General features: G+C 40.1%; 1 protein-coding gene across 2 annotated transcripts; it reads left to right on the top strand.

The window, feature by feature from the left end:
• Window positions 1-422: 422 nt before the first annotated feature.
• On the top strand, window positions 423-18,119 carry lrp12 (low density lipoprotein receptor-related protein 12). 2 transcript variants are annotated; one of them, XM_066690638.1, is made up of 8 exons: window positions 423-979; window positions 1,355-1,497; window positions 7,653-7,709; window positions 9,966-10,101; window positions 10,913-11,115; window positions 14,390-15,491; window positions 15,833-15,965; window positions 16,263-18,119. In XM_066690638.1, the coding sequence occupies exons 1-8, from the start codon at window positions 927-929 to the stop codon at window positions 17,124-17,126; spliced, it is 2,691 nt and encodes an 896-aa protein (XP_066546735.1). In that variant the 5' UTR covers window positions 423-926; the 3' UTR covers window positions 17,127-18,119. The 2 variants fall into 2 exon arrangements, with proteins under 2 accessions (XP_066546735.1, XP_066546736.1); XM_066690639.1 differs by having other exon boundaries at window positions 424-1,497.
• Window positions 18,120-19,022: the final 903 nt, after the last annotated feature.

Genomic DNA, 19,022 nt, shown 5'->3' with positions numbered 1-19,022 from the left:
ATATAATTATGATAACAATAACAATTACAAATTGAACACAGAACTGCGGTTTCACTTGTAGTCAATGTTTTGCATGGCTGCTGTTTCCACCCTTAAACTAAAGTGGTTCTTTATGTTTCCGTTTTCTTCCCTGTTACATAAAAACACCCCACAAAAATGTTACATAATGGTTTGTGAAGCTATATTTTCCTGAGCACAAGGACGGACACGATTAGATACAATCATAAGACCTTAGCTGCCCTCCAAATTAGGTTTGATAAAGCTCAGATGAAAGAAATTAATTACAGCTTTTGTTGCAACGTCCCGGGTTATATTTAGAGCAGGCCCGATCTCATTATACAGCGAACCAAAACAAGCGTGCCTGTGCATGTGCTCCTGTGACGTAGAGCAACCTTTGACCCCGCTGAATGAGCGAGCGAGAGTGGGGGCTGTCGGGACCCGGCTGTAATAACACACACAACTGTAGTTGTAGGTTCAGCTGTTTGGGCCCTGTACAACAGGGGCTAGTTCTACTTTACAAATCAGGACTAAACAGCAATACATCAAAGGGTTTTAATTGGCTCCAAACGGACTCGGTAACATTGTTGCTACGGGGGGGGGGTTTGTTTATGATTTAAAGTGTGTTTTTGTTTCAGTTTTATTGTTCCTGCCTGACGCCGGAATCGCTACTTCTAGCCTCAGACGAAACTGTGTAGGCGTCACAGGGGACGGGAACTCAAAAGAAACGGCTCGATCGCTCGTATTGGCAAATCTCGAAAAGGCAGGATATTTGTGTCGGGGGCTGTGTGTCTGTCTGCAGGCTTGGGTCGGAGTTGTGTTGGCTGTCAGCCGTCATGGCCAAACGCACGACTGGAGAATAGGAGCACAAAGGGAGAAGGACGGGACCGGGGGACTCTCCCTTTGTCTTTCACGCCGCTGTACAATGAATGAATTCGGTGGTGCTTTTGCCTTATTTTAGTGCAGCTGATCTCACTTCATGGTAAATTGATCATGGTGTGTGTACTGTAGATAGCAAGAATAGGGATAGACTAGATAGCAGTGCCATCAGCTAAACGTGTGTGGGTTATTACCATACTTGGGCTGCTTTGTCTATAAGCTCCATACACAGTACTAGTTGTGAAAAGACGTTACAGATAGGGGGGATTTTGCTTCCTCTTCGTGTTGGGGATAGGGATTACCAATAACAGCGAAAGGTGATCATTTGTTGGCAGGTCTCGTCAAACAATGGTCTCTCTTAATAATAAATAGACGTGTATGCTGCGTAATCTAGTATCATTTAGACACGTTATAGCAAATTATTCAGCACGGTTTTTCCCATTTCACGTGTAGAAATCAACTATTTTGCTTTGGATAGGTCAATCCAACCATCCTTGCCAATACAATTACAGATCGGCTTTCCCCCCCCTTCAACTGTTGCTATTATGGCCTACAGTTTGGGCTCTCATAGGATCTTGGTATGGAGATGTGTACGCTTGATATTCAGCTTCAGCCTCATCGGTGAGTATATTTCACGTTTCTATGTTAATGTAGTTGTCTAATAGACTTTTCACTTTCTTTATAGCACCACTAAATAAAGTGTTTAATAAGCAATGAACATGGATATCTAGTGCATGGACTAAATTACTCCCCCCAGTTGACATTTGTCCAGAAGTAAACCGTGACCGCATCTCAATTACATTTCTCATTATACGTATAGATGGTTTTCAGATTCAGTGTATCTTATAAAATGGTTGCATGAATAGCAAAAAGTTACCCGAAATCAAATGGAAATGTAGTTTTCACATCGACGATTTCAGAGAAGAAAAAAAACTTCCCCATTTGTGGCTTTTGTAGTTATATACATTGACTGATCTGGTATTTTTGGCAACGATACCGAGCAGTTTGGACTTGGATTATGTTTGTTTAACGTATTACTAAAGTTCAGTACTAATATTACATTAGTTTTGTCCTGTTACTCCTTTGTTTACAAAAATAATAGTCAAAATACAGACAGACTAGGGTACAATAGAGGTATATTCTATATTGAAAACTAGACTTTCCTCCTTGGATAAATTAGCATTGTTTCACTGTGATTGAGCTGTAAGGTGACTTCACTGTTTCCATGAAATAATGTATTGTGTGTGTCAGTCACCTGGTGTTCGAGAACGTGACTGTTCTTATTTAAAAAATCGAAATAAACTATAAAAAGGTGCAGCCGTTTGTGATATTATAATCCTCCTGAAAACTTAAACTTCCAATGTTTACCAACCGGTGCGATCGTTTTTTGGTTGTTTTTTTTAGTTACTAAGGTTTCTTTTAAGATCAGGTTATTCATTGAAGAGTAGGGGAAGCTTTGTTGATCCTCCTCCCGGCGCTCAGTTACGCTTCAGATGCGACTCCAAGCTCGTCATGGTCTTGTGTGTATATTATTACTGAAAAGTGCTGACTGGCAACACGCGTCTACGTCTCTGCATTTCCTTTGAAAAAAAAATCCTGGATTTGGAAAAAACAAGACAAATCCACAACTGTCATTCCCGAAACAGATGGGAGATTATAAACCTCCATTTGCAAATGTGTAGACAAGTGAGAAGTGCGCTGTTTGGGGCGGCCCGCAGAACAATAGCTTTTGTTTGCGTGAGCTCCTGTAACAAGTCAAACGTTGAGTGAAGACTGCATTATTATATTGCTTATATTGTCCCAGCCAACACGTAGGACCACATTACAAAAGCTTCCCACTTCCCAAGTGCCAAGTGTTACTAAAAATAAATGTTACACACATGTATTCCTAGTTCTTGTCAATCATTTGCACGAAAATATGCACACAAATCCCATTATATGTCTGTTATATGGCCTTTGATTCCTTATACTTCATTCAGTGTATTATATAAAAAAAAAATCAGGAGCCACCAACTGAAGTATCTTTTTAAAATAACGCTTTTCTCCCTCATTTAAAAATGCTTCTGTGCAGGCTAATCAAGCCTACAAATTCACCTATTCACCAAATTCATCTATTTTTGTTAATTCTTCACTAGACTCATGACTCTGGGAAGTGATGCATGGTTGCTGAGCAAACATCTTGACCAGTTTCCTACCATACATAATTTAAAAGGAGCTCCCACCAACTAGGAATATATAGGCTTAGATTAAAAGGAAGTGACACTTTTACCTTGACACTCACACAAAGCTTCTGTAGAGTTACCTGTAAGGTTATTTTTTACTCACAAATCTGTGAGCAAGTTTGAAATAATGTAGCTCTTTCCAGACCAAACAAAACTCAATTCAAAGCTTAGTCTGTGTGCTTCATATTGTTTTCTTGTCCTTATAAGCTGTAACATGTTAAATGCATGTGCTAAACTTTTTGCACTCCCCAGTTCTACATAGGCTAAATCTCTACTGCATTGATTGAATTTAAAAAGGTGCATTCTGCACTTGCTACAACTCTCATATTGAAATAAAAGTGTTTGTATTAATACTTAGAAAATCAAAAACCCACTTGGTTAATTTTTTATTTTAAACGCTCAACACTTCTACCATCAGAACAATCATACATTTCTTGTTTTTTTAGAACCCGTTGAAGTATATCACAGCAGAATGTTTCCACTAGATTGTTCCAGATTTGTATGCCGGCAATTGTCAGACGTGGGGTCACATGCATTTGCAATGTTCATCAAATAGATTTAAGATTGTGCTTGCCCTTAGTCATCAAGACCTAATCTCTCCTCTACCATTCACCCTTCCATTAACTCCATTCAGATTCTTCATCTTTCCATCCACTCCTGAAGTGTCACCTTCGCATTGTTGAAAGATGAAGAACCAGGGGAGGTTGATTAGATTGATTTGGTAGCGCTGTGCTTCGAAGGGGTTGGGGACATTATGAACAGGTGAATCTGAGGGAGACTGAGTGATAAATGAAGTTTCACCTTGATGAAATGGGCAGGGAACAGAATATTAAAGTATTTGAATAGCATTATAAATGCATTAGACCCCCAGGTCTGGTGACCGTGCACCCAATTCTTTCAAACTAATAAGGTAATTGAATACCTAAATATTTTTTATGCAAGTGCCTTTATAGTGTTTCAACTCTGTTCTTGTATGGCAAGCTCATGTGTGCATGTGTGTTGCACTTCAGCATTCTTTCTTGTAGACAATTTCGCCTTTTAATAGTGTTGCTTTAGCATCTCGTAACCTTCAGAATCGGGACATTTTTACAAATAGCAAGTTTGCCAGGAGGAAATAGTTCAGCTACTTCCCCTTGAAAAGTAACCTCAGAGAGCCTGGTGTGTGTGCGTGCATGTGCGTGCGTATATATATATATATATATATATATATATATATATAAAATATAAGAGTCAAAATGGCAATTGGCTGGACACATTGCAAGACGAACATATAAAAGAGGGACAAAGGAGGCTATTGAATGCATCCCATGAGAAAATAATCTAGGAATGTGAATGAATAAACTTCGCAGGCATGACTTGGAAAAGAGAAGCTGTAGATAAAGACAAGTGGAAACCTCTTGGGAAGGCCTTCATCCAGCAGTGGATCAATTTATAGGCTGCTGCTGACGATGATCAATTTGGTATATATGTTTTAATAATTTATCTGTAATAAACACATATATGATAAAGCACAGAGTAATACCATCCTTTTTAAGAATAGTACTTGCTTCTGTAAAAACCTGATGCTTCATGGACAAATTTCGACTGCTAGAAATACACTTGCTGCTCTGTTTTTAATCAAAAATTGCAGAGAAATATATGCACATACACTGCAGCTCGCCAAAATCTTTATAACAAGAACATACAAAGAGGTCAATGTGTCTGTCTGAAATCTTTATTCAGTCTTTAAACTTGTAGGTAGTTCCACTGCTTCATTACAAATACACTTTTTGGTTGATTTTTTTACTGTTAAAAAGTTATTTTTCTACGTATGGCCTACAGCATTTATTTGATGGTAGGGAAGGGCCATTGCAAATGCACCTCTACCAAGAGATTTTATGGATTTATTTATTTTAAATGCTTTGCATTTTCAGTTTTCTTTTTAGAAATAATATAATTGTAATACTTGTATTACTTCCACAGCTCTGTTTTAGTTCTGGGTGCTTGTTTGTTCCTCAGGAAGTCGCAACGTGGGATATTTCATCTTCCTGCAGTGTGCTGGTTATGTGTTATGCGATCTATTTCCATGGATTAATGTTCAGCGCAGTCCTGGGGGCCAAGCAGTAGAAAATGTTTCACCCAGATTATCACACCCCTTCCAGAGGAGGTTTATAAGATCCTTAGAAGAAATTAAAGACATTTAATTTTGACCATATGTAAATGACATGAAGATGAAAAAGCTATAAATGTACTTAAGGGTGACCTCTTGATTTATATACATTTCTCCTTCTCCAAATTAGGCCATACATATACAGAAACCCTTTCTATTGATTTCCATAGGGTACAATCTAATGCCCCTTATGGGTATTAAAGAAATTAGTGTCCGCCATCCCAGAGATGCATTTGCTTTACAGGTCTGAATCTATGATTGTACTACCATTTGTTTTTGTAATGCTGTCGTACCCTTCAGCCACCTCTGAGAACATTACTGTAAAGCAGCTGCAAACTCATTGATCTATTCTATGGTTCCTGATGTGATGCTTCCCAGCCGCGCTCTAGTCACTAATTGAAGGGAGAACTGAATACTCCTTCATCATTTTCAGTTTGTATATATGTGCGTTTCTGCATAGTATACATTTTTTGCAGTTGTTAATGCTTTCTGTTTTGAGTCAAGTTTTGTAGCAATTACCACATCACTTTTGAAGTTAAAGTTTCAAGGGGCTTTTTGGTGCAAAGGTGGAAAGCACCATAGAGGTAAGGGAGACTGTAAAATGGCAGAACAAAATGAGTGATCAACTTATCACTACATACTACATGTCCAAACTAAGATGAAGTTGCTGTTGAATTTTCACCTGTCCTAGAAACTATTAAAATCTTGCCGTGACATTTACACATGACAGCATTAATTCTGTATACAAACGCGACTGCACACACCCATCCGAAGGGCTGGGAGAATAATGAAAACCCTAAGACTGGCGTATTGCATGTTAACGTCTCATACTAATGTAAACTTCCACAACTGTAACTTAGTGTTCATGAATGTTTTGGAATAGGCAACTATTTATGTCTGGTCACAATGTGCTTCTGTGCTGAAAGTGCTAGTGGTGTACAATATGGCTTTATATGACTGTAACCTAGTAATACCTTATTTTTTTTAAGCAGTCTCAGCTCCCTCCTTGTAGCATATTCAGCAGAATATTTCACTTGTTTTTCTGCAAAGTAAATTCATATAGGTATATAAATCAAAGGTCAGAATTCCATGATTGACGGAAAGTACCATGAAAAACTACTAAAATCCCCCAAGAGCTTTTTGGCAGTTATGGAGTTTATTACTTTTGGTTTCACTACCAATAGGCCTATGTATTTTATTTATATACATAATTAAATGTCTGAGGTGCTGAGCCACATTTCCTTTAATTTCTTAAACATTGTCATTGTTGTAAACAAAATGTTGCTGCCTGATTTTGTGGATTACTTCTTTAAAAACATTTTTTATAAATATATACAAAAACAGATACCACAAGAACTGCTGGATGTTTCCAAACAAGACTGCTTGTTAAGGCTTAGGCAATCAAAAATAATAGAATGGTCCAGACATTGTGGTGTTGTCTGTTTAAGCACAATCTTCGTTTTAGACCTGGCTTGTGATCCAGAATCTCATGTAATTTATGGTTGTTCAGTTTGTTGACTAGAAGCAAACCACCATATCTAGTCAGGGTTGACATGCAAAACATCTGCTTTTCCATAAACTAGAAAAAAAAAAGGTTATTTCCTGTAAATTAAATATGCATTTTAATGATGAAATGCAAGTATAAACCAGCTGTTATCATTTTATTGATCCATTCTGTGTCCTTGCACTTCCTTTCCTCACTTCGGCCAAGTTCCATATTTGTTTAAGAAGCTCAAAGGTTTTATGAGCAGGTATTACTTTTTGAGCAGATGTTGGAAGGGAGGTGGGCATCCTTGCTAAGGTCATCAATCTCAGATAAGAAAACTAGACTAGTAATGGCTGTTTCTGTCTATTCTCCACAGGGGCACAATATGATTATAATAAGTGAGGCTGTAAGTTGTTGGTCTGCTTGCTAATATGTACATCAGCATGTAGAAATGTAGCCTATTTTTCAATGTAATATTTGCCAACACATGTTTAGGCTTTGTCTTTTTATAAATTATCATTTGTCATGCATAAAGCAATTTGTCTGTACCCCAATAAAAAGTGAATGGTTTATTTTAGTATCTAGTAGTCACCATTGCATGGGGATTTTATGCTTATAGGTTACTGCTTCTGTTCAGGGTATACGTTTATGTAAATAAGAACAGTGTAAAACACACGCATACACATCTTATGAATACATACATATGAAAAATAAAGGTTTTTCTCCACAGGATGTTTGTGTCTGAAAGAAGAATGGTGAAGACTTCTCTGATATTTATAGCATAGAGTTAATCACATCTTTGCTTTATTAATACAGGGCATGGGTGGCTTGCTCTCCCACTCTAATCCAGCCATGGCTTAGAAAACATATTGACATAACACTTTGTTTTAATTTTCTTTTCTTTTTTTCCTTTTCCCAGGCAATGCGGTGCATGCAGAGCACATTGAGAATGTGTACGTTTCAGGGATCTCGAACGGTAAGTCGTTTCTTCCAAGCTTTTGAATTTCATGCATCGTTTCACATGGCAAATATTGAGTTCCAGCAGTTATTACGTAAAGAGATGTTTGGATTGAAAACCATTTGCATCCGCCAACAATATCCTTTAGTAACCAGGGAAGCCTGACAGAGACATGATCTTGATTTTCTTAGGATTAGAGTTGTCCTTGGATCGAGGCGTCTGCTAAACAACAAACAACATACAGAGGTTTAACAGCCTCGATAAAACATCCCTTAACCTACACGTTATACTGAATGGAATTAAGGGGCAGGACATTATGAAAATGCAATCTAAACGGATGCATCTGAAGGAGGCGTCGTAGGTGGGAATACCCTGTGGAGCTCTAATGCTCACAGGCAGCTCGTTCCAACGCCGTGGGACTTGAGATGAGCAGGCAAGCTTGGGCAGTTGGATACCAGAGAGCAGGCATGACTAATCGAGCTGTGGAAGATGAACGGAGAGGGTGAGAGGGGATATGGGGAGAGACAAGAGACTGGAGGTAGGCGGGAGTAGCCTAGCGAAGAGTACGGTGCATTTTGAATTCAGTACAGGCAGTGCAGGAAGCCAGTGTGTATGGAGGAGTAGCATGAGAGCAGTGAAGTGGAATGTAAGCCAAGCAGCAGCACCTTTGAAAGCTGGAGAGCATGAATGAAGGGAAACGGGAAGGCCAGGCAGACGAGAGTTTTAATACGATAAGGGCCTGGACTAAAATCAGAGAAGAGTAGGTAGGGAGAAAGGGGACATATTGTGTAGGAGTTACTTGGAAAGGAATAGCAAGAGCTTGCCAGGGAAGATGTATGTTGAAAGTAGGAAAAGGAGAGATCAATAATGTTTGTTCATGGTGAGCAGCAACTCCAGAATCCCAAGCAGAAATGCAGTGTGGTAAAACAAATTGGAAAATACAATTTTATTTCCTCTTTTCTTGAAAGTTGAAGCCCTGTTCAATCAATGCCACTCCACTGCTGACAGGCCCCACAGGAGAACAGATCAAGGCTAATTACACACCTGCAGTACAGGAATGCTGATAACTCAGTGTCATACAGTCAAAAGTGTAAGAGCGCCAGCATCCTGCAAGGAGTAATTTATTGTTTGTTTGCCAGCTGAGGGGTGGGGGGATCATGGTTAGCAAATAACCATATTTCTTCAAAATTACTGAAATGTGCAATCCTGTCAGACTGTTCTTTTGCTAGAAGAAAAAACAACACTCTCTCCTACATTATGAATTCAATACATCTACATTAGTTCATATTCAAGTCAAACTGACTTGCCATTACAGATGAACACCTCCTGATATTTGATTTAAACATTTGTTTTCCTTAGTCTAATTTCCTGATTTTATAGTTTAAAGTTTGAACAGGTATTATACTATATATATATATATATATAATCATTTTTTAAATTTTAGATTTCCAGCATTACTAGTTTTGCCCCTTGCTTTTATTTTTATTTTTTATTTTTTATTTTTTTACTGAGGAATAATGCAAAGCCTACATGTTTATCCATGAAAGCAAACTGAACAAACTTGGCAGCAAAGTTAAAAACAGTATTTCAAAGGTAAATAAGTGAATGTATTTCCTATCTTTCAACCAAATATCTGTTCAGTTTACTGTACCTGATTTAGTATTAAACATGTTTCAGGTGTTTAAGCTGGGAAACGTATGCTGTTGAGGAGGAGTACAGTTTCGGTTTTGGCAGAAAAAGGCTGCATTTTATGCACTTTCCCAGCCAGTTTGGCAAACACCTTTCCAACAATTAAGTTCTATGGTATTCAAGGGGATTTGTTTCAGATGCTGTAAAAAGTCTTGCATTACGGGTTTCTGTAAAAGTCCTTAGTAGTAGAGTTTGCAAATGTAGTATCCACCATTTTAATAATCTGGCAAATATCCAATTACCACTATCCATCAGAATTTTTTTTTTTTCTATTAAAAAAAATAATAATAAAAAATCTTGGAGTAACTGAATACAGTATCTGAATTGTCGCCAACGAGAATTTAACAATGTTCATGGTTATGCATTTCAATAAACAAAATGTTTTAATCTAGAGCCATGAAACAAAATGTAAGCTGAGTTTTATATTTGTGTAACCTAACCTATTATAAAACCTCAGTTCATGAACTATATATCATTGACTATGGGCTAAGCAGGATAAATGTAGTATTACTGCATAACAAATACAAATAAAATAAACTCTAGAAATTCTTCATTGTTTAACAATTGTGTTCTCCATGATTTCAGCTTGCGGAGATGTTGCCGAACAGATCAGGGCATCGAGTGGAGTTATCACTAGTCCTGGCTGGCCATTCGAGTACCCATCTAGAATCAACTGCAGCTGGAACATCAGAGCAAACCCAGGGGAAATTATAACCATAAGGTAGTTTTGTTTTCAGGAAATAAGCTCTCCGAACATTAGATGCATTTTTAAAATGCATGTTATCTTAATTTAGATACAACCTGGTTTAAATACAAGAGGGAAAAAGCACAAACTTAACATACGATTTAACATCCCTTGTCATACTTCTGAAAGAGCTGGGATAATCTGCATGTATCTCATCTTTTGATAATTTCTTTTGATTGATATGATTAGCATTTTATTAAAATTGTACCTCCTAAATGCTGTGGGCTTTTAGACTGAAGCTATTTTCAAATAACATGGTAAAAGTAGTGGGCATACCATACTTATGTGGAGCATTTTTAGAGGAAATTGCTGTGTAAAGAGATTTTCACCTGACAAGTACGACAGGCTTTGTTTTTTGTTTTTTGTTTCTCCTCCTCATCCTTGAATTCTGGAACCAAAACAAACAATGGCTCAAGTCTTCAGCCAAACCAATATGGAGTCAACAAATGAAACTTCCTACTTTCATATTCTCACAGATTTATTGATGTAAATTTAAAATATTGGAGTGGAGTAGAGGTTAGGGCTCTGGACTTACAACTGGAAGGTTATGGGTTCAAATCCCAGGTGGGGCAGTGCTTCACTGGGCTCCAGTAAAATGCCCAGCTGTATAAATGGGTACAAATCTAAGTTGCCCTGGATAACAGTGTCTGCTAAATGACAAATATTGTAATGTAATGTAGCAGTTTAACTGTGTGGTTTTATGCCAGCCCATGACAACATAGAGATCTTTACTGAAGTCTTGGATAAGTATATATCTGACTAATGGGATGTATTTATTTTTAATCAGTTTTCAGGAGTTTGAAATCCAGAGTTCACACAGGTGTGGATCAGACTGGATTTCAATAGGCACCTACAAAAACCTCGATGGCTACCGAGCTTGTGGCTCCTCCATTCCAGCACCTTATATCTCTTCCCAGGACCACGTCTGGATCAAATTTCATTCAGACGACAGCCTGACTGGAAAAGGCTTCAGGCTGTCTTACATAACAGGTAACTATTTATATCTTCAAGGGGCATCTGTGTCAGTAACTGGAAAATATGTAGGACTGCAGGCATTTTGTAGTTTCTTTCAAATAAAACAAGTCGGCTTTTCTTGCTGTATATTGTGGTTGTAGAAAGCAAAAATAGTTTAAAGATGAAAGATTGGCATATATTTTTGTTTATTCTATAATGGGTGTAGGCTTCAAGGAAATGAAGCCATTGTGCACATTTTTATTTATGGTTGAAATATAATGGAGATCTCTTCAAGGCTGAACTGTATATGGTTTGGTTTTATTATTTCCCCATTGGAGGAAAGCATGAACCTTGAAGGTGTAAACCCTTATACCTGTGTTCACTAAATGATTTACCAGCTTCCTCTTTTGACCCCATAGTGAGTGATATGCATTATAAATAGTTTGTATCTGCTAAGCTTTTGCGACCCCAATTTGTAAGCGGTACCTTTTGAGAACTAATATTTTGTTAGTTTGGCAGTTTGTAGCCTTATCTTTGTAGATCTATAAAGCAGGTGAGAATTTAAAAATTAAATGGCAGTAATTAATTAATTGATTTTAATAGGTTGCATATATACATACACACACACACTCCTACATGTAAGCCCACTTTTTGTTGTTTTAGCACTCAAAATATGTTCTCCTGATGCATGTACAGTAGGGATGCACTGATTGATCAGTATCGGGCAGATATGGCAAAAAATTACTATATTGGCCGATTGCGTTAAAATAGCTGATATTTCTGACTGACTGGTGCTGCTTTTATTGCGTCTAACTAAGCATCCGATTTGTTCTACTCGTTTGCCTTTAACAAAATATGAATGATGTGCACAAACTGTGATATGATAATTAAATGCCGCTGCTTTATTCTTTATATGCGCTTTGAATGTGCCTGGTTACACGAGTGCCGGCTGTTTGGACCTTTTTCAATTGCATTTCAATAAATATTTAAAGATCTGTAAATGTATTGAAGAAATCTTTTAAATATTTAGAGATCTTTAAATGAATTAGAGATCTAAATTCATTTCAGATATCTTTACATGTTTTGAAGATCTCTAAATGATTTGCAGATTCAGATTTATTGCAGATTTAAAGTGCATTTGAAGATATCTTCAAAACATTTAAAGATATCTGAAACGAATTTAGAGAACTCTAATTAATTTAAATATATCTCTAAATACACTGCTCAAAAAAAAGGGAACACGTAATCATCACAGTGAGTTAAACACCAAGTGAGTGAAACTTCAGGGATATCAATCTGTCCAGTTAGGAAGCCTAAGCGATTGTGAATCAATGTCACCTGTTTTGGTGCAAATGAAAGTGACAACAGGTGCACTAGAGAGGCAACGGCAAGACAACCCCCAAAAATGGAATGGTTTTGCAGGTGGTGGTCACAGATAATTGCTCTCTCCTTATCCTTCCTGACTGATTCTTCTCTAGTTTTGCGTTTTGCTAGTGTCCTTGTCACTACTGGTAGCATGAGGCGGTACCTGCAGCCCATTCAGGTTGCACAGGTAGTCCAGCTCCTCCAGGATGGCACGTCCATACATGCCGTCGCAAGGTTTGCTGTGTCTCCCAGTACAGTCTCAAGAGGATGGAGGAGATGAGCCGTTACACGAGGAGAGCTGGACAGGGCCGTAGAAGGGCATCAACCCAGCAGCAGGATCAGTATCTGCTCCTTTGTGCGAGGAGGAACAGGAGGAGCACTGCTAGAGCCCTACAAAATGATCTCCAGCGGGCTACTGGTGTGCATGTTTCTGACCAAACTGTCAGAAACAGACTCCATGAGGGTGGCATGAGGGCCCGATGTCCTCGATGTAGTGGGACCTGTGCTCACAGCCCTGCACCGTGCAGCTCGATTGGCATTCACCAGAGAACACCAGAATTGGCAGGTCCACCATTGGCGCCCCATTCTCTTCACAGATCAGAGCAGGTTCACACTGAGCACATGTGACAGAAGTGAAAGAGTCTGGAGACGCCGTTGTGAACATTTGCTGCCTGCGATATCATCCAGCATGACCGGTTTGGTGGTGGGTCAGTTATGGTCTGGGCAGGCATATCCTTTGAGGGTCGCACAGACCCCCACATGCTAGCCAACGGTACCCTGACTGCTGTTGGGTTCAGGGATGAAATCCTCAGACCCATCGACTGACCTTATGCCAGTGCAGGACAATGCCCGGCCTCGTGTGGCCAGAGTATGTAGGCAGTTCCTGGATGACGAAGGCATTGATGCCATTGAGGCCCTCACGTTACCCAGAACTGAATCCAATTGAGAACCTTTGGGACATTATGTATCCGTGCATCCGACGCAGCCAAGTAGTGCCACAGACTGTCCAGGAGCTCACTGATGCCCTGATCCAGGTCTGGGAGGAGATCCACCAGGACACCATCCGCTGTCTCATCAGGAGCATGCCCAGACGTTGTTGGTAGTGCATACAGGCACGTGGGGGCCATACACACTACTGAGTCACATTATGAGTTGCCGTGATGAAATTCACACAAGTTGGAACAGCCTGTGATTTCAATTGATTTCTTTGATTTTCGGTGTGAGTTTGAATCCAGCCCTCAATCGGTTGGTGATTTTGTTTTCCATTGACCGTTGCTATGTCATTTTGTTCACAATGAATTTCACAATGTACAGTAAAGATTTTGATCTTTAATATATTTTGTTCATCGAGATCTGATGTGTGATTTAAGTGTTCCCTTAATTATTTTGAGCAGTGTATTTATATAAATGAAGTACATCTGCCCATACCTTAAACATAATGTTTCAGGGATTCTTGCTGCTGTATTTAAAACAGAAAAAGCATGCTGCCTGGCCCAACAAATGCTTAAATGTTCTCATTCTATAGGTAAATACATAATATGAAAATATCGGTATCGGCTGATCTTGTTATATGAATATCAGATATCGGTATCTGCCCAGAATTTTCATATCGGTGCCTCCCTAATGTACAGTTATGTGTTTTCTGTGTCGCGTAAAGCAAATTTGAGAGTTTTAGATGCATATTGCTGTTAAGTTACTACTAGAAATGTATACATTTCTATCATGTGATGCTTTTTTAATTAATCCTAACATTAGAACAATTAGACCAGGAGCTTAAGTAAGGTATTTGAATTATCTAAATTATGTTGCCCAATATATCAAATATACCCAATGTATGGAAAAGGTAGTTTGCCTCATGAGATCATGGGCAATCTCTAGTTGTCTTTGTTCTATTGCCTGGCCATGAAATCACACTTGACATTAAATATTTTTTTGTACATTTTAGGAAAATCCGAGGAGATCAGTTGTGATTCTGATCAGTTTCACTGCGCAAATGGAAAATGTATCCCAGAGTCGTGGAAGTGTAACACGATGGACGAGTGTGGCGACAACTCGGACGAAGAGCTGTGTATGCAGCCCAACCCCTCCACTGCCTTCTCATTCCAGCCCTGTGCCTTTAACCAGTTCCCGTGTCTTTCACGCTACACCAGAGTATACACCTGCCTTCCCGAATCTCTCAAGTGCGACGGCAGCATTGACTGCCAAGACCTGGGCGATGAGATCGACTGTGACGTCCTCACGTGTGGGGAGTTGCTTAGAAACTTCTACGGCACCTTCAGCTCCCCCAACTATCCTGACTTCTACCCGCCTGGAAGCAACTGCACCTGGCTTATTGACACAGGTGACCACCGGAAGGTCATTCTGCGCTTCATGGACTTCAAGCTTGACGGTACCGGGTACGGGGACTACGTCAAAGTGTACGATGGACTGGAGGAGAATCCGCGCCGGCTCTTGCGGGTCTTGACTGCCTTTGACTCGAGGGCACCAGTGGCGGTGGTGTCGTCCTCGGGGCAAATCAGAGTTCATTTCTATGCGGACAAGATCAATGCCGCTCGTGGGTTTAATGTGACTTACCAGGTGGATGGCTTCTGCTTGCCATGGGAGATTCCTTGTGGGGGCAACTGGGGCTGCTACACCGAGCAGCAGCGCTGTGATGGCTACTGGCACTGCCCCAATGGGAGGGATGAGGTCAACTGCAGCACGTGCCAGGAGGATGAGTTCCCTTGCTCCAGGAATGGGGCGTGCTACCCACACTCGGACCGGTGTAACTACCAGAACCGCTGTCCGAATGGATCCGATGAGAAGAACTGCTTTTTCTGTCAGCCAGGAAACTTCCACTGCAAGAACAACCGCTGTGTGTTTGAGAGCTGGGTGTGCGACGCGCAGGATGACTGCGGAGACAGCAGCGACGAGGAGAACTGCCCCGTGATCGTTCCTACTCGGGTGATCACCGCTGCGGTCATCGGGAGCCTCATCTGCGGGCTGCTGCTCGTCATTGCCTTGGGCTGCACATGCAAGCTTTACTCCCTGAGGATGTTTGAACGCAGGTACACAGAGAGAGCATATGTATTGCATACTTTGGCTGAACTTGGGAAGGTTTTTCATGATCAGTTAATGCAATTTAGATATTAATGGACGAGTCCTAGATAACTCTATGAAGCAATTTTTCTAGTTTTATGCAGGTTTACACTAAAAAACAGAAGCTGAGTAAATTGGCCTATATCCCAGGGACATCAGACTTCTGTAATCAGTTTCAACATAAGTTTTTATTTTTATAGAAACTGGCATATTATCAGAATTACTTTAATATTTAATTGTTGGCTTTCATTTGTGAAGTATGTTTTATTTATATATAAATTGCTTGATTTTGTTGGCATTTTCCTTTTAGATCATTTGAAACCCAGCTGTCCAGGGTGGAGGCTGAGCTGCTGAGGAGAGAAGCTCCTCCGTCCTACGGCCAGCTAATTGCTCAGGGCTTGATTCCTCCAGTGGAGGATTTCCCCGTCTGCTCAGCCAATCAGGTAAGTGCAGGAAAAGTTTAATATCTTTCATATTCTGGTCCACAGGTGCAGAAGAAATGTTTATTTTGAAGAAGATTGGAGAAAACTAAATGGTTGGACATTGTACATTTTCTTTGGTCTTCTGTATCTTTTCAGAATGTAATTCCTTTTGCTTGAAAATATTTACAAACCAAAGTGTTCAGTAGAGCATACAGTTTTTCATGTAACATTATCATAACAAGCTTTCAATCTTTATTGCTCTCCTTAAAAGGAGCAGATGTCCTTTAAATACCCTTTTTTCCCTCCATTCCTCCTTAGGCCTCCGTTTTGGAAAACCTGAGACTAGCAGTACGTTCACAACTAGGATTTACCTCGATCAGACTGCCAACGTCAGGGCGAAATAGCAACATTTGGAGGCGCCTCTTCAACTTCACCAGGTCACGCCGTTCAGGGTCTCTGGCTCTGGTCTCGGCCGATGCAGAGGAGAGTGCCGGCAACAGCGGCGCGGTTCGGGAGGCTGAACGGACTGGTCCACACCGGGGGCTTCTCCCTCTCGATTCCGACGACACTGACACGGAGAGCGAAAGGCGTGACATCCCAGGGGCGGTGGGTGGTTTGGTTGCCCCCTTGCCCCAAAAGATGCCCCCGGTGTCCGCAGTGGAGGCCATCGTCTCTGTGTCGGTGAGCTCTGGTCAACAGGCAAGCAGGGACGCGACAGAGAGTGCCAGGGAATCCGGGACGGCCGAGCCCCAGTGCGCCAACCCGGGGAGGAGCCAGCTCTCCAGCGCGCTAAGTCGGATGACGCGGAGCCTCCGCTGGGTGCGCTTCTCGCTCGGCAGGTCTAACATGGCGAGCCAGAGCCAGAGCCCCTTGCGGCATCTAGACACCGCGAGCGGCGGGAGAGAGGAGGACGACGACGTGGAGCTGCTGATTCCTGTCTTGGATGCTGCTTCAGATAGTGACTTGAGTGAGTGTTCCAGGCCTCTGCTCGAACCTACCCCAGAGCACGGGCATGGGCCAGCACAGCCTCACACTGCCACGGGGCATAGAGTCTGGCCCCCCAGTAGAGACGGGCCCTGTGAACATTGCGGGATGGTCCACACAGCTCAGATTCCTGATGCCTGCCTGGAAGCAACGGCGAAAACTGAAACAAGTGACGACGAGGCGTTGCTGCTTTGTTAGGTACTATAGTGAAATATGGGTACGGTATAAATTTGGGCCCTGTTGAAGCTTGCCATCTGTTTTGGTTTTGTTAATTTATTTAGTTTTTTTGTCTTTGGATTTACGCTAAACCTGTTGTAAAACTGCAGCAAAAAAATGCCTGTAGTATATTACTAGTCGGTACAGTGCTCCCCAAATTTGTTTGGTTTGTTTGTTTGTTTTTTGTTTCAGTCACATGATTTTTCTTCAAAGATGTTAGGACTCAACCCGGTAGGAAAGCAACACATATATACGGTCTTACCCAAGGAGTTGTGAAATTCGATCTTCTGAAGACTGCACTTCTGATTTATGTTATACATAAGCAATGGTCAGCTAAAATTGTAACGAATAATGAAATGCAACCACAGAACTTGCAGCTTGTCTTCTTTTACTTAAATGCATACATATATGGAGAGATATGTGTATATACAGAGATGTTGAAAATGGAAGCAGGTGAATTTCACACAAAACAAATCACACCCATGTTGGAAACCCCTTGGGTCTATGGGTTGTATTTCATATGGTTTTCTGCCTCAATTATTGTTTCAAAATACACATTCTGGTCGTGAAGGGGAATGCACTAACAAACACAGGCTTACCATATAATGGTAGTAAATGTATTGCAGTATTTTTACCCCTTACACCCCATTGGAATGGTACGGAGCTATTTATGCACACGTGTATCGTGGGGAATAGATTTTTATTTATCATTACGGAAATAAAGGCATTGGGATAGAGAACGATGTGTAACATCCACTACTGTTTATTTTATTTATTGTTTCATTACTGTTTTTGGTAAAACTAAATGTTTTGGTACCGAGTGTAATTGTGTGTGTATTTATTAAAAAATTAATTTTGGTAGACGTTATTTGAGAAGCATGTTAAATTGTCTTGTGCATTTCTGTTAAGTGATATGCTGTAACTGTTTACTGAACAAAACAAAATCCCAAAAAAAGAATAAAAGCATAAATTCTACTATTTGTGGTTTTCTATAAGTCAGTGTGTTGCACGTGCACACACACACACCCGTTTGACATTCATGCATTATTCATAGTCCATAACTCTTGCCAGCATAACGGTGAATACAGGAAATCCTATTGGATTGCCAAAATGGATGGAAAAATATACTTCATTAGCTGAACACTACTTCATATCTGAATGAGTCCACATATATGCATATCTGAGTTAATACTTTTTTTTTTTATGTAATACTTTGCAGAACTAATGCTCCCAAATCCTTTTCTTCAATTAGTTTTTTCTGCTTGTCATTTTGCAGTTGTCATTGCATATGCCAATGGATCAATTATCCACCATAGAGTACCTGCCTCTGTAGATCACTATTAATAAGCAACCACTTCTCTGACACACAACTTGTCATTTTTTTTTTTTGTGAACGATGCATTATGTGACAGGCCTGTTTGTAGGAAAGGATGTATTTGAAGTAGTATTTGAAGAGCATGGAGGCAGTCTGGCTTTTACAGCTCTGTTTGTAATGAATACAATTCCTTTGCTTTAAAATATGTGCATCTCACCCTTTTTTATTCATCTCAGATTTGAAGAAAATGCAAGGTCCAGTTATTAAACCAGATTAGAGTTATTTAACTACATGTAGTGACTTTAAAATAATCTGGAGAAAGTTGGCAATTAATTTACATGTTTTAATAGTCACAAGACAATAAATGTAGGAAGGGCTTCTTGTATACTGTTCACAGCCACCAGGGGGTGTCCTTAGTCATTGATATTAAGAACACACTAAATTTAACCAGGCTCATAACCCCTCTGAAATCAGTAAAGCAAAACAATATCCCATGTTGTGAGACCTTTTCTTTTGGCATTGCGGCTTTATCACTCTGGAGTGCTCGGCGTACATGCGTTTCT

Source organism: Amia ocellicauda, chromosome 18 (assembly GCF_036373705.1).
Source record: "Amia ocellicauda isolate fAmiCal2 chromosome 18, fAmiCal2.hap1, whole genome shotgun sequence".
Taxonomy (NCBI): Eukaryota; Metazoa; Chordata; class Actinopteri; order Amiiformes; family Amiidae; genus Amia; species Amia ocellicauda.
This window is presented reverse-complemented; position numbering and strand designations above follow the sequence as displayed.

Coding starts and splice junctions, on each gene's coding strand:
- lrp12 (XM_066690638.1), top strand. CDS start 927: ATGAATTCGGTGGTGCTTTTGCCTTATTTTAGTGCAGCTGATCTCACT. Junction 980..1,354: donor GCAGCTGATCTCACTTCATG/GTAAATTGATCA, acceptor TGCTTTGGATAG/GTCAATCCAACCATCCTTGC. Junction 15,492..15,832: donor CTGAGGATGTTTGAACGCAG/GTACACAGAGAG, acceptor TTTTCCTTTTAG/ATCATTTGAAACCCAGCTGT.